Source organism: Lutra lutra, chromosome 4 (assembly GCF_902655055.1).
Source record: "Lutra lutra chromosome 4, mLutLut1.2, whole genome shotgun sequence".
Classification (NCBI taxonomy): domain Eukaryota; kingdom Metazoa; phylum Chordata; class Mammalia; order Carnivora; family Mustelidae; genus Lutra; species Lutra lutra.
Window position 1 is genome coordinate 44,740,027 of NC_062281.1, and position 14,522 is coordinate 44,754,548.

The 14,522-nt window shown below is 39.2% G+C and overlaps 1 protein-coding gene across 4 annotated transcripts in view; it reads left to right on the forward strand.

The window, feature by feature from the left end:
• The window catches only part of RUNX1T1 (RUNX1 partner transcriptional co-repressor 1), a 137,520-nt gene that overhangs the window by 19,471 nt on the left and 103,527 nt on the right, over positions 1-14,522 (forward strand). Inside the window, exon 2 of one of the 4 annotated variants that reach the window (XM_047725638.1) lies at positions 7,241-7,413. The exons of 2 other annotated variants lie outside the window; for them this stretch is intronic. In XM_047725638.1, coding sequence (XP_047581594.1) covers positions 7,326-7,413 — 88 coding nt within the window. In that variant the 5' untranslated portion in view covers positions 7,241-7,325. Of the gene's footprint in view, positions 1-7,240; positions 7,414-7,811; positions 7,865-14,522 lie in introns of those variants that run through there. One more of the 4 variants, XM_047725642.1, reaches the window with a different exon arrangement.

A 14,522-nucleotide genomic window follows, 5' to 3' on the forward strand; every position in this document is an offset into this window, starting at 1 on the left:
GGTACCTGTTTTATTTTACTTCTTTACCCTGAAGTTCACAAATGTGCTTTTTGTAAAGGATGAGCACCCTGAAACTGTAAGGAAAATATTGTGTGTATAGACATATTTATGAGCTAGAGTTGTCCCTTTGACTAGGGGCCCAAGAGGGCTAAAAACCCTGTTAGTTGCTCCCTGTTTCTCCCCAGGTAATCCCTTAGTTGCCAGGGGCCGTTTTCCATCCTTTGGTTGCCTAGGTCTGTTTTCTGGGGAGATTTGCAGGCTGAATGCTTCCCCCACAGTAACCTCTTCACCCACTTACTACCACCCCACACCCCAGTCTCCTCTTTCCTGTCACTATGGGATCCCAGCCGCTCTGCTGTTTGATGAACTAGCCGTAGAACCAGGGAAGGTACTGGATAGTATGACAGAATCCATTGCTGCCCAGGATTCTGGAACTCCGAATGTGGGAGTGAATGAAAAGTGTCACTTTCTCCTTCCTGCTCACATTTCCATTTGAAGAGATCATTTCAGAAGAGCCACTTTCAGTTTCTTTCTTTCTTTTTTTTTTTTTAAAGATTTTATTTATTTATTTGACAGACAGAGATCACATGTAGGCAGAGAGGCAGGCAGAGAGAGAGAGAGGAGGAAGCAGGCTCTCCACCGAGCAGAGAGCCCGATGCGGGGCGCGGGCCTCGATCCCATGACCCTGAGATCATGACCTGAGCCGAAGGCAGAGGCCTTAACCCACTGAGCCACCCAGGTGCCCCCACTTTCAGTTTCTTAACGCGGGTGGTAGAGCAGCTTCAGACAGATATGCCTGGGGAGGAGGCACAGTGGAGGTCTTTTCTGAGTGAGGTTAACATATTGTCTTAATTAAACCTCACCTGGGAGCGAACTCATTCTGTAAATCACTCCAAGAGGTTTCTTCACTTGCTGGAGGTCACTCTGCGTGAGTGCTGGTGCAAGGTCCCAACCTAGGTTCTCTGACTCCCGGGCTTCTCTGTTCTAGAACTCAATACCGCTCTGCTGAAGTCTTTAAATCCTACCGCCTAGGAATTTCCCCCATGAACAGGGCCAACCACACAGACTGCAGGTGGGAATTATACTAAAGTTAAAATGAAAATTATCAAGACTTGTTGCTATACTTAGAGAAGTTACTGTTTAGAGTATAAAAAAATTCCACAGTTTTATAAGTTTCTGAGGCAGGGTAGGGGTGGGACAGGTAGGAAAGAGAGGGAAGAAGGAAGGAGAGAGATGTTAGCTGACAACGAGCGGCAGCAACCAGACCATGTCTGCTGCTGGACAATTGTAGATCTCCTTTTTGAGATGTGTGACCATCTATCCTGAATGCAGATACTTTTCAAAGTTCCATTTTTCTTTCATGTGAAAGTTGCCAGTATGGGATAGATGCCTTTATTTGGAGAAATCAGTCTTTGGAAATAATTGATTCTCTCTTCTCTTGTCTCCCAGAGATGAACCTCCACAGATGAAATTATAGGAGTGAAAAAAAAATTTTTTTAAGTCACAAAACATTAGTTTGTGGTATTTTTCCCTTTTTACTGCAAAATGTTTTAGGACCTGCGGTTTAGTTCCACATATTTTGGAACTGTTGACTGATCATAAATATTTTTATCACTATTTGTACAGTAGTGACTTTCAAAAAGGAGAAATAATGGTTGTACATTAGGTACATTTTTGAGTACCTAGGTCAATTTTGGTCATTTTTGAGTCATGGCCTAATGCTTTTATTTTAATTCTGTAAACCGTAATATTAAAATAAGTATTACCACCTTTCTACTATCAAATGATAGGATCTGAGCCCATGGGATAAAACAGTGCTTGTAGGAGGGGCCCTAAGGTAGGCACTTTATAAGTATTCTCTCTTATCTTCATATCAACGTGGTAAGTTAGGTATTACTGTCCTACTTTAGAAATTTACATCTGGAGCTTAGAGAGGTTAAGTGACTTGTCCAAGGTCAAATAGCTGATAAGTAAGTGTAAAAGCTGAGATTCTAGCCCCCCAGAACTTGCATGCAGTGGGCTCCTAATTGGTTAGTATGTGTAGGCCACAGTCGTTTTAGGATATTTTGTTTTATTGGAAATTAAAGTATATCCTATAACAGAAGAGATACTTAAGAGCTTCCTAGTATTTCAAATTGCCTGGTTCATTAACTCATGGATCATCTTGCATTGCCAGTTTGACTAAAAACAAATCATAGATTGGTCACCTGCCTTCTGATTAATTTATTCCATAAAGTAGTATTTGAAGGACTTTAAAATAATGCTTTATCACCATGAGAGAAAAGGGTTTGCAGAAGGACTAGATAGTATTTGATTATCATTTATTCAGTATCAGCTGATTGAACACCTTCTGTGAGCCAGGCACCGTGCTAGGCACTTGGTATGAAAACTGTGGAATAAACATGGCCGTCTTCCCTCGTGGCCCTTTTAGTAGAATGAGTAAAGTGCATCAGGGTAGGTCTGAAGGCATAACGACAGGGACTAAGAGAGATCATTTTCTTATAACAGGAAACTCAGTTATTAAACACAATTAGGAAATAAGCCTGTGTGTAAAAACCACCATAGTGCATTTACTCCTACAGGTTGTGTGGATTTATGCTGCAGTTCTTAATCATGGTCTCTACTGCTCATTGCCTCACTGCCCAGGATGCCCTGGGTGATTCCCATATAGGCCTAGGTATGTGCAGTACTGGTGGGAATGGGCTCGGGTGAACAATGTCTGGCAGGGAGAGGCTGCCAGCCTGATACGGATCATAAATGCCATTACAATTTATTATTTATTTATTTATTTATTTTTAAGATTTTATTTATTTATTTGAGAGAGAGAGAGATCACAAGTAGGCAGAGAGTCAGGCAGAGAGAGGGGGAAGCAGGCTCCCTGCCGAGCAGAGAGCCCGATGCGGGGCTCCATCCCAGGACCCTGAGATCATGACCTGAGCTGCAGGCAGAGGCTTAACCCACTGAGCCATCCAGGCGCCCCACCATTACAATTTAAAGAAGAGAAAGTGATCGTGGGCCCAGGAGTGGTCAGGGAAAGGTCTGTGAAGACCATAGTGATTCATTCAGGCTTTATAGCATTTCAGTAGGTAAATTTCATTTGTTTTAGTCTTTTTCTGTGCACTACTACTATGTGCCCAGTACAGTGTTAAGTATGGGGAATAGAGTTATGAGCAAAACAGACAAGACCACCGCTTTCCTAGAGCTCACAGTTTAGGGCTGGGGGAGGAAGACAGACAGTAAAGATGTTAATAAGATGATTCCACATAGTGTTAAATCATAGTGTTAAATGCAATAATGACAATTAAAAATCAGTGTTAGAATGATGAGGGGGCTGGTGGTGTTGATGAGACTTTGTTTTGGGTGGTTGGAAAATTATCTCTGAGGAGGTAATATTTGAATGAAATCTGAGTTTGAGAAGGAGCTGGGCATGCAGCAGTCTCTGGGAAGAGGCCTGAGGTTGATGGCCAAAGCCATAAAGATGAGATGACGCATTCTGGGGGAGGGGTGGGGGGTTATCCAGCAAAGAGCTCCACCCTGGAAGGGCGTGGTTGGAACAGAGGCTGAAAAGCCTAGGTTAGTGCCAAATTACAGAGGGTCTTGAATATCTGGATGGCACAAGGCTAAGGACTGTATGCGTCTGTGCATGTATCCAGACCATGAGCAGTTAGCAGAGAGGAGGAGAATCTGGATGAGTTTGTCATAGAAGGTTAAGGAAGCTTGCATAGCTGGGATATTGAAGTTTAGCTCATGTGACCTATGATGAGGGACACCCAAATAACATAGTGTCCTAATGACTTCCTGTTGGAAATTAAGCATCATCCTAAAGTGTGGCATACATGGGGCTTGGTCGACTATTTCAGATCAGGGGGGAATGCAGGACTGTCCTACCAGTGAGATCATGGAGGCTTTGACAAAGGTAAGTACCAATCCAGTGTCAGGGACTGTACTTACTAAGGTAATATTTTCTAAGTCAGGTATGATATAACAGGTTCCTTTTGTGATGGTTCCCCTCAGAATACAAAACTAATTGTGTTTTTATTTAGGTAAAGGAGCAGGCTTTTATTGCTATAAAATGTTTTTATGAAAGGAAAGAGAGAAGTTAAGGCCTGATTCAATCCAGGTTGATAAAAGAGTGTGTTTAAAAAAGTTCATTTGTGGAGTAGCTATACGCATATTATTGACAAAAGGAAAAATTGCCCCAAATGTTGATCTAATTCTCTAGAGAAATGTGTTTAGGCAGTGAAGGGATTCCTGGCGGGGACTGAGAAACTCCATAATGGGGGACTGCACTTGGTCTCTTTTGAGGTTGATTCTGATGTGTGTAGTCTTTACATCCTATTAAATTTTTGAAAGATAAACTGATACAAGAATGATTTGCCAAGGCTAGCAACTCTTCCTTTTAAAACCTTGGCTCAGTGTACACATTGAAGGGATGGGGGAGTAAGATAAAAGCATTATAAATATGAGGTTAACTGAATTCAAATAGAAGGTTCTCTCAAGTTATTGCATTCCTTAGAAAATAAATACATTGCGCATATGGTTAAGATTGATCAAAAAAGTATTCTGTATGCCAGTGATTACATTCCCATCTGTGATTAAGGTTTTCTGCCTGCATCTGGTTTTCACATTATATTTCTGTAACAAGAATCCTTTATATAGCAGAGTTCACTTTCTGTATTTTCTATTAGTGGCAGCTTGAACTACTGCACGGATCGCAGATTTACACATGTGGTTTTCATTACTTCATACCATTGAGAAAAAGTAATATTTGTTTGGGAATGTATGTTTTCCACAATTTCCATGGTAATACAACATGTTGAGCCTTTTTAATAACACTCTTGTAGAACTACAAATTGTTTGAGGCATTCTATCCTTGGTGGAGTTTTAGCTTTTAAACTTTTCTCCGTGTATGTTCCCCTCATCATGGTGTTTAACAAATTGGAGAGCTGAGGATCTGAACAAAGCAATTATTAAAGAGAGAGACATTTTACTATCATTTGCAGGGGATACAGACTTTAGTGTGGGATGTGTATCATAGCTATCTGGGTATATTTCATCGTGTTCAGTAGCATTACTAACTTGATTATTATTTCATTTTGGAAGACTGTTTAATGTGTTGGATGTATAAAACACAAATTTAACATTCTAAAGTCATTTTTTAAAAATTTAAATATTAGTTTCTGCTACTTCTTTTTTTGTGGGGGGAGGGTCATTCTCTTGATTATGATACAATGTTGCATATATAAAATAATTGAGTGGGGAGAATCCTCAGGGGTAACTTTAGGTTTGCATTGTATATTATTTGAATGTGTATTTCTATGCCATGTTAACATTTAAGAATTTATAAACATGCACATTTAAAATATTTTGTAACGCTACCATCCTGCCAACTTTTCTCCATTCACTTCAGAATGCTCTGATGAAAATAGACACAAATTGGAAAGTGAAACAGTATATTCTGCATGGGGGAGGGGCTATCATTTATAATTGAGAAATTTATCTTCCAAAGGAAGTTTATCCACATTGTAGTTTTATGTGCCTCAAAACTGAGCTCTTCTACACCATTTTTATTAATAAATCTGGACATTAGGCACTATTTAGCAGCCATGAGAAGGAAGAAATAGACTCTAGGGGATTTGTATGTGTTTCGCCTCTTTTATTTGTTCAGTGGAGATATTAACGAGGGCCCATACTGTCATGATCCACTTTTATCAGTTTCTCTGATGGCTTTTGTTGGTGGCTGCTGAAGCACAAAATATTACAAAATATCATTGAATTGAAGAAAAATTTCTATGTTCTCCTTTTCTCCCATAATATTTGTTTATAACATTATAAACTGTTTTTACGTTAGTATAGAAACATTGGAAATAGGATTGTGTAGAAAATGACCCCTATTTCCATCTTCCAGAAATAATCATTTGACATCTAGATGTATTGACTTCTGGTCCCCCTCCCTTGCATCCCACCTCATGTCTGGTATTTGACTCTTTACATATGGGTACGTGTATCTATGTATTTGGGTCATTTTCTTACCGAAATTTTGACGGTCATTTGTTAGGTTACATGGTAAATGAAATGTTCCCAAGTTTCATCTGATTGTCTTAGTGATCTTTGCTGAGCTTCAAGGCAATTTCAACTAAGAAATGCCTAGTACTGTATTTTTCCTAAACATTGTTTATTTAATTTTTACCATAACGAATAAGGAACAACTGATTGCATGATATGTCCTATAAAGGGCATTGATATTTTATTTATTTATTTATTTTGTGTATATGTATCAGAATATATTCACCAATTTTAATTTGTAGGGAGTACTTTGGTTTCTTAAAAAAATAATAACAATAGCTTTAGTAATACTTTTTGAGACTGCTTTTATAAATCTCTATTCCTTTACATTTACTGAGTTCCTCCTTTATGTGCAAATGATTGTGCTTGAGTTATAGTTCATAAATTATAAGAATTAAATAGTGATACTTTTTTTTGCACATGGTAGTGGTAGTAATAGTGGGTGAGTAATAGGCACTCAATAAATATTTGAGAATGGATGAATGAATGAATTCTAAAGCTGCCAAATCTAGCACGAAAAATGAGAAAATTCATATTGCTTTAGAGAAAAAGAGAAAGTAGAGGAAGTTTTTTGATTCGGTAAAATGATTCACCAATAATTGTTGTTACTAGTATTTTAAAACTGGTTGACGCCATCGATTATTTGCGACTATTTTCAGTTGTTTTAGACTATTTTAGCTAATAATGGCAATGTTTAAATTTCGGAATAGTGAAGCACTATGGACACCACTTTTGAAATAGAATTTAACTTGCAAGTAAATTCCATACAATAAAATAAACACGTAATGTTTCAAAGCCTTTTCTAAAGAAACCATAATATTTGACAGATTATTTAATTTTTTGTTGAACAAGGTAAAAGCTAACACATTCTTTTAAGGTATTTATGTACATATATTTAAAATCAATTTAAAGGAGGAGGAGTTGTCAGTTTCAGAATGTGTCTAGCTTTGAGTCCGATGACTGGAGAATTAAGAGACCTTTCGAGCATGTCCTTATAGGAATTGAGAAAATGGTGATTGTCTTGGATTCTCCTGAAATTTTAGAAGAGCTTGTGTCTGTTTCTTAATACAAACAAAGCAAAACTGGTCTAGTAATATCGTGTAAGTGGATGGGTGTGATACTTCAGACTGGTTGTGATATATGCATTTTTTTTTCCCTTTGTTGTTGTCAATAGAAAAGATTGATCTCTGGGCTGGTGAACATAATATCTGTCCCAGTCAGAAAAGGAGAGAGGAAATTAGCAGAGCGATTGGTGGAGAATGATATCTGTCAAAAGAAACACTTGGAGAGCACTGAGTTTAGTAATAGGTGACTGCCGGAAAAAGGGGAACTTTGAATATTGTCAAGGTAAGGAACAGACAAATATTTTGATTTTGTAATTTACTTACAAAAAAAGAAATTTATTCTATTTTCCCAATAAATTATAATTGTGAAGTTTTTTTTTTTTCTTTTTCTTATTTCTTCTAGAGCCTGTTAATAAAGAATTTGTATTCTATATTTTAAAAAAAAAATTGTCGTTGAAATCTTCGGGTGTGGGATTGGGTGGGGATCACTCAGCCTGGCTGGGGGAGCCCTTGTTTGATAGCTTTGGGTCTGAAGATCTCAAATGATCAAGTACCAAATTTTTTTCCCACCCTCTTCTTGTTGCAGTGCTCCTTGCCATGTTTCATAATACATCTGTTATAAGCTGAGCGGTACTTGGAGTTAAAGAGTAAAAGCTATGCCATGAATTCTGTGTTTATTGTAACTTGAGATGGTGTTTTCTGAAACAGTTTGTTGACTAAAGAGGGGAAAGAAAGTACGTTTCAATTTATTATTTCTTTTTCTGATTGATTTGGATTTTTTTTTTTTTTTTTTAACTTTTAGGTGAATGTTACTTCCTAAGCAGAATTCATGTCCATGGCCACATTGGGGGGGAAAAAAAAATCTAACTTTAGGAAAACAGCAACTCTCAACTTAAGTATATTATTACCATTTGGCAAGAGACTTCTTAAAGCCTGCGGCATTTCAGAATTAAGGAGAACCCTGAATTATGGGTTCCAGAGAGTAGATGCCTCCTGCAGCCAGCTCTGTTTTAGGTTTAGTGGCTCATGCAAAAGCACAGATGATTAAGGACAAACGGTGCCAGGAAAAAGTTGAGAGTTAACACAGATGTTGTGTAATACTGGTTGGCACTCTAGTGATTGGGAAGGGATGTTTGAAGTTCTTTGACTGCCTGCCTGACTACATGGAAAAGAGGGGTAGCAAAATATTTACCATCTGTGGCCATGGTTCTGGAAATATCGCTGCTCGTGCCCACCCCACAGTATCTACTCTTTCAATTCCTACAAATACTTATTGGCTTGTTCTGTAAGTTTCCAAGAAGGTGTTGGCAAGTGGGGCTGTTTTTGTTTTTGAAAGACCATAGAAAATGAAATAATTCTCTGTATAATTACAGAATCCTTTGAGGTAGCCTAAATGGTGATTTAGTTTCTCTGTGTTTCTCTTCCTTTCATTCCCCCTCCTTCATTTTAGGATGATCTTTTCCAGTAATTAGCTGAGAGACAGACATTCAAGAGAGAAGGCAAGGAATTCAGTTGTCTTAAGTAGTCGAGCCATCTTTCACCTCTGTTTCTACCTTCTTACCTCATGTACGATTGTTACGAAAAATTAATCTTTTGTGGACTCACATCTTGGTTGATTAGACTTCTGAAGTTTGAAAATAGAAGGAAAGGGGTCAATGTCTTAACGGAAACTAGTAATAATAATAGTAACAACAACAACACCAGCAACCACTGCTGGCGAATTTGTTCCTTTTCATCTTCCATCAGAAGAAAGCACTTGTTTTAAAAGAGGATATAACCACTTTTCGCCTCGTGTGTCTCTATGGGAGCCCTTAATAGTATGATAAAATCACCTAAGGTGCGGATTACAAATTGTAAAGGATATCAGGTTTAAAAACTTGAACCAATGGTGCAGATCCAGAGCGTCCTGGTCTTTACCCTCCCCCAGTCTATTAACAGTCAGAGCCTCCTCTGGTCTTCATGGGCTCTGTCTGGGTCTTGCTGGCATTGAACCATGGCAGCAGGGAAGGTCCATATTGAAAGCAAAAGGGCATGACAAAGGCACACATTTTAAAGTGACTTAATGCATATTATTTGTTATCCTATGCAAATACCGAATGGATAGCATCAGTATCAGACACCATGCTGAGTTCTTTCTGTCTTTCCTATCCATGTGTGTGCATACATCCTTAAAAAAAATGATGAGTATATGCACACACACAGAATATTTATATATATTTTATAACTTGGGATAGCTATTGGGTTTTCTCTGTATTTTAGGTGGCATCGACACTTTTTTCTTCTAGTTTTTTTTCCTTCCTTTTTGTAATGGTAATGGGTGTATAGAAGTATAGGGTTCAGACTCAAGTTGACCTAAGAAGTAGAGAATAACAGAAATCATATACTCTAAATTTGCAGACACCTGGAATCCATTGGGTTCCTGGCCTTGTAATTTGGAGACAGGAAAAGTAAAGAACTATGTGAAGTTCAACGGTCAGGGTTCTAAGTGAGAATGGCCTGAGGTGGCGCCAGAGAGTCTGGTCTGTGTGTTGAGTTTGTGGTGGTGGTGGTGTGGGGAGAGGGTCACGAGGAGACACATCTCCTTCTGTGGGGGTGGGGAGGCGGGGAGCAGGAATGATGCCGCGGGGACAGCCACCAGCTTACGAAGAAGCTGGTAAAGGCAAAATGCTGCTATGTACCCCCCCCCCCCCAGTGTTTTGAAGCATACCACCAAAATAAGCATAATGCTTGGTCCTCTACAATGTGGTTTGAAGCTGGTCTTCTTTGATGCTTGCCTTTGTGAGGGGGGGTGGGTGGACTTAGGACAGCTGGGGAGAGCTTGCTCTTAGAAGCCACTAAAGGAAAACACTAAGGGTCCAGTAGTTGTCATACTGAAGAAAAAAAAAATTAAAAAAAAAATCCATTAGCTGTCTAAAAGATAGAAGGGGAATAACATGGGAGACTAGTTATGACAGAAGAAACTTCTGTTGCAGGGTGGTGTGTATTTGTGTTCATATTATGGGGTGACCTAGTGATGCAGTTCCAATTTATAGATACTGTATGAGTCTCAATAGCTACATTTGTATTTTAAAAAGGGTGATTTTTTTAAAAAAAAAGTTAATTTAAGTGGTGCTCTGCACCCTTAAATATTGGTTAGCTTTATTAGGAAAAGAGGAAAGTTATTTCTCAAGTAAAATTGCTGGTTTTTGAGAGCGTCTGCGTTTATTTTTAGTTTTTCTTGGTCATGTTCGAGGGGTCTGATAGCATTAATGGGCTTTACCCCACATGGAGCTTTGAGCTTATTGTAACACTGCACACTGATCCCAGGTCAGTGTGATGCGTGAAATCAATTTATTTGAATCTCTTTGCCTCTATAGGAATTTGGCCGCATGCCAGTTGTTTTCATTTAATGTTCTTTGTGTTGAACACAGACAAGCAGGCATGCTTTTGTATTCCTCTCTCCTTTGGTCTCTGTCTCTTTCAGCCAATATTTTACTCTATGGATTTTGAGATGAAGGAAGAATATCTTATTTATGTGATTCTAATCATTGCTTAATGTGTGTGTGTATGTGTGCGTGTTTGTATAAGTGTACCACTTTCATTTCTTTTGAGGGATATTTTTTATATTCCTGAGTTTTAATGGTGACTTTCTTTGTATACAGACACAGTTTTGTTTAAATGAGTTTTTTGAAGAAACATACTAAACTAGATCATAGGTGGTATTTACTTGCCATAATGCCCATTATCAAAACAGAAAATAACCATATTAATTGTACAATACAACAAATGTTTTAATTTGTGAAGTGGACGATCAAAATCTTTTCTTCGGGAGCTTTTTTTTTTTTTTTTTTTTGATTTTGCAGATTTACACTTTAATCAAGCACACAGGCTAAAGAAAACAAGGATTATTATTTGGGTATTATTTTCTTATGAATAACCCATCCTAATTAAGACACCGGTGTTTTGCACAGATTTGTTTTACGTTTAGAGTTCCTGCATTAGGTTAATTTTTTGCTTTTTCAAAATTCCATGGTGGGGGGGTAGGTAGGGACCGGGAACAGCAACATTACAGAGGTTTTTATTGCAAATAGACTCAGACCTTTCTATGCATGTTTTTGTAGGGAGGATTTGTTTCTGGGTCAGCTTTAGGAAGAGGTGGAGAAGGAAACGGGAGAGAGTGAGAGGAGAATGTTCTGTTGATGCCCCGGGCAGTTCTTGCGGAAGCTGATATGCAGAACCGTGGAGCCCCAGCTTCAGGGTCAGGCTCAGACTCAGAGCCCTGCTTCCTTGTTTAATTACCTGAAGAGCAAAACAGCCAGGCTGAGAGTGTGTGAAAACCCAGTATCTCTCGCAGCCGCCTGGCGTTCTGACATCCTGCAAGGCCAGCCCTGTCTGTCCGCCAGCGTCAGGCTGGCTCCCGCCCTGGGTTCCTTTCTTTCTGGAGGCATTGTGTGGAAGAGGGTTTGGTCAGGAATTTGAGGTTCCTGCCAGTGCTGTGTCCCTGCTCTCTCCTTCTGGACTACACTGACAGATACACTTAATTTTTTTCTTTTTCTTTTTTTAATGAATTTAAAAGTCTGGCTCTTTGATTTTACACTCTGGCCTTGCTCTGAAACATTGTCTCTGTCAACCAGTGGAGAACTGGTCTTCCTTAATGGATTCTTGTTTTCCTAATTCCTGTTTATATCGTGTCCTCTGTGGGTTGCCCTTTTAGGTCAGACTCAGTAGCTCAGCGTGGAACTAGGAGTTCAATGGTTGTTTTGATGAGGCCGTTTTAGAACCTTAATCTGGCCACGAGAGTAGTCCATCCTTAAGCAAAGGTGATAGAACTTTTAAGGTTGGGGTTTTTTTGTGTTTTTTGTTTGTTTGTTTGTTTGTTTTTTTCCCTTGGAACTTGAACATGGACTGGAGCTGAACATGGACTGGAGCATTTGCTTTGGGAAGAGCCACACCCTTCGATGAAGCAAGCGGGGGTGGGGGGGTGGAGAGACATAATATTTGGACAGCGATGTGTGGCCCATCTGAGGATAGTATAGGATAAATATTCTTAGGAATGCTTGGAGATGGAGCCTTGTCAAGAGATCCCCAGAGTGTAACAAGATGTTATCTTACGGAGAGGAAATCCAGCAGGTTCTTTATCCATGGTGTGGGCTGATGGATGTCTGCATGGTGGGTGGGGGAGCAGAGGTGGCGGCGGCAATGGGGTTTCCTGCAAAGGGGGGGAAAGTGTGACTACATGTGCAGTGATTTGGTTTTTCCAACTACTTCATGCAGATTCTGTCATGCAGACTTAAGGGCATTTACCTTTCTGATGCACATATGTGTGTGCCATTAATGCTAGTAGGAGCTATAGGTAGATAAAGAGGGGGAGCAGCCTGTACCTTTGCCTTGTGCACCAACACCACTCCAGGGAACTGATTCCATTCTTTGCAAAGAAGAAAGGAATTGGCCTTTATAGGGAAGAGTTTGGTAGGGATGATTCTCAAAACTTCCTTTTCGCGCTTATGGAGGTAATGTCAATATTTTATGTACTTATATCCCACTCCTGTAAAAAATATATGATCGTTTAAATAATTGGATTTAGCCCGGTGCATCTTGTGAGGGAGCTGGTGTCTCTGACGTCTGTTAGGCACCAGCATAAACAGCGCTGCCGGAAGTGTGATGTGTATCCTCGGGCATGTGTGTGTTTATTTATGTATCAGCCTGGTGCATTTCTTTCAGAGCATTTCTCTTTTCAACAGCCACATAAATAGGAAAAAAGAAAATGTATAAATATATTTGAAGCCACAGTCAGCGTTGGGTACTGGTGTCCTCCTCCACGTGACAGGTGCGGGGTACCCTGCTTTCCAGCTCTAACTTTTGGGTAGTTCTGTCCCCATGGGAGCTTTCTTTAAAGATTTTATTTATTTATTTGACAGAGATCACAGGTAGGCAGAGAGGCAGGCAGAGAGAGAGGAAGGGAAGCAGGCTCCCTGCTGAGCAGAGAACCCAATGTAGAGATCCATCCCAGAACCCTGCGATCAGGACCAGAGCCTAAGGCAGAGGCTTTAACCCACTGAGCCACCCAGGCTCCTCCTCACTGGAGCTTTCTTGAATGCAGGTAACAATAATGCCATTGGTAGCATTAAGCCTTGGCAGCAGAAAGTGTGTAACGTGAGAAAAGCTTGGAGGACTCTGAAAAGCAAATGGAGAAAGTTGTGGCTTGCAGGTGGCATCAAGAATTACAGAAGAAAATGCAAACAAGGAAGCAGGGTTGGTGCCTGGCGCTGAGTGTGCTTAGTAGGTGTGGTGAAATGGCAAGAAGAAAGGAGATCTGTAGAAGAAGAAAATGGGAGGAGGTGAAGACCTCTAGAAAAAAGAAGGGAAAAAACCATATTCTGTTAGTAACTGTGGGCTGCTAATGAAAACAGGACACTGTGCTATAATGGGTAAAAAAAAAAGTCACAGTATTCCCAAATTTTAATAAGATTTCGGTGTATACAATTAAGAGTACACTTAATAAAACGTCAAGAGTGAGAAGTCAAATTTCCATACAGAGTAAAGGAATTGAGCTGAGGTCTGTAGGTTTTAGCCACTGTTCAGTGTATTTAAGAATACACAGCATTAAATTCTATTCTGCCTGGGCTTGTGTGGGGAAGGGGCATGCCTGATGAAAGCCAGTAGGATCAGAGTAAAACACTGATTAAAAAATTTACTTTGGTGAAAAAGCAGATATACTGCGCTGGGTATTATTTGAACAAATAAAGTGGTTTTGGAATGAAAATTTGTAATGGAATCCATTGTAGCTAAAAATCATTTTGAGTGTCTTTGAATTTGTTTACAAATGTGGCAAATTAGTGCGTGTGCAGATTTTGATAAATTGTGGAGAGATAGAAGTGGAGAGTTTGTTAGAGGTAAAAAAAAAAATTCCTGTGAGAAAACGTGATGAAAAAATTCTGAGACTTTTTTTTTTTATTGCTGTGTATTTGCTCCACCTGGTGGATTTTGTTGAAAGTGTTTTAATCCATGTTAATGGAAAGGATACCCTTTATACCATTTATAGGAAGATGAATCTTTTGTTTTGTTTTTGTTGTGTAAAATGGTTTAATTCCTATCTAGGTCAAAACACTTCTCTGTCTTCTGTTCAGTTCTTTCGCTGCATTGAAAGTAATATTTATTGTTTTTTTCCTGGTTCAAAATGTATTATCTGCTCATTTTAAAAGATTTGGAAAACAGAAAAATTTAAAAAGGAAAATAAACATGATTTGTAATTTCGCCATCCAGAATCATTGCATTGTTTTTAGGAGTAGACATTATCAGATGAGAGGCAATTTGCATTTACGTTTATCTGAAGATATGTGGAATTGTTAAATATTATGCCAAAGTGCGATGATGATGTGATTATAATTATTTTGGGACAAATGCTGCCCTTGG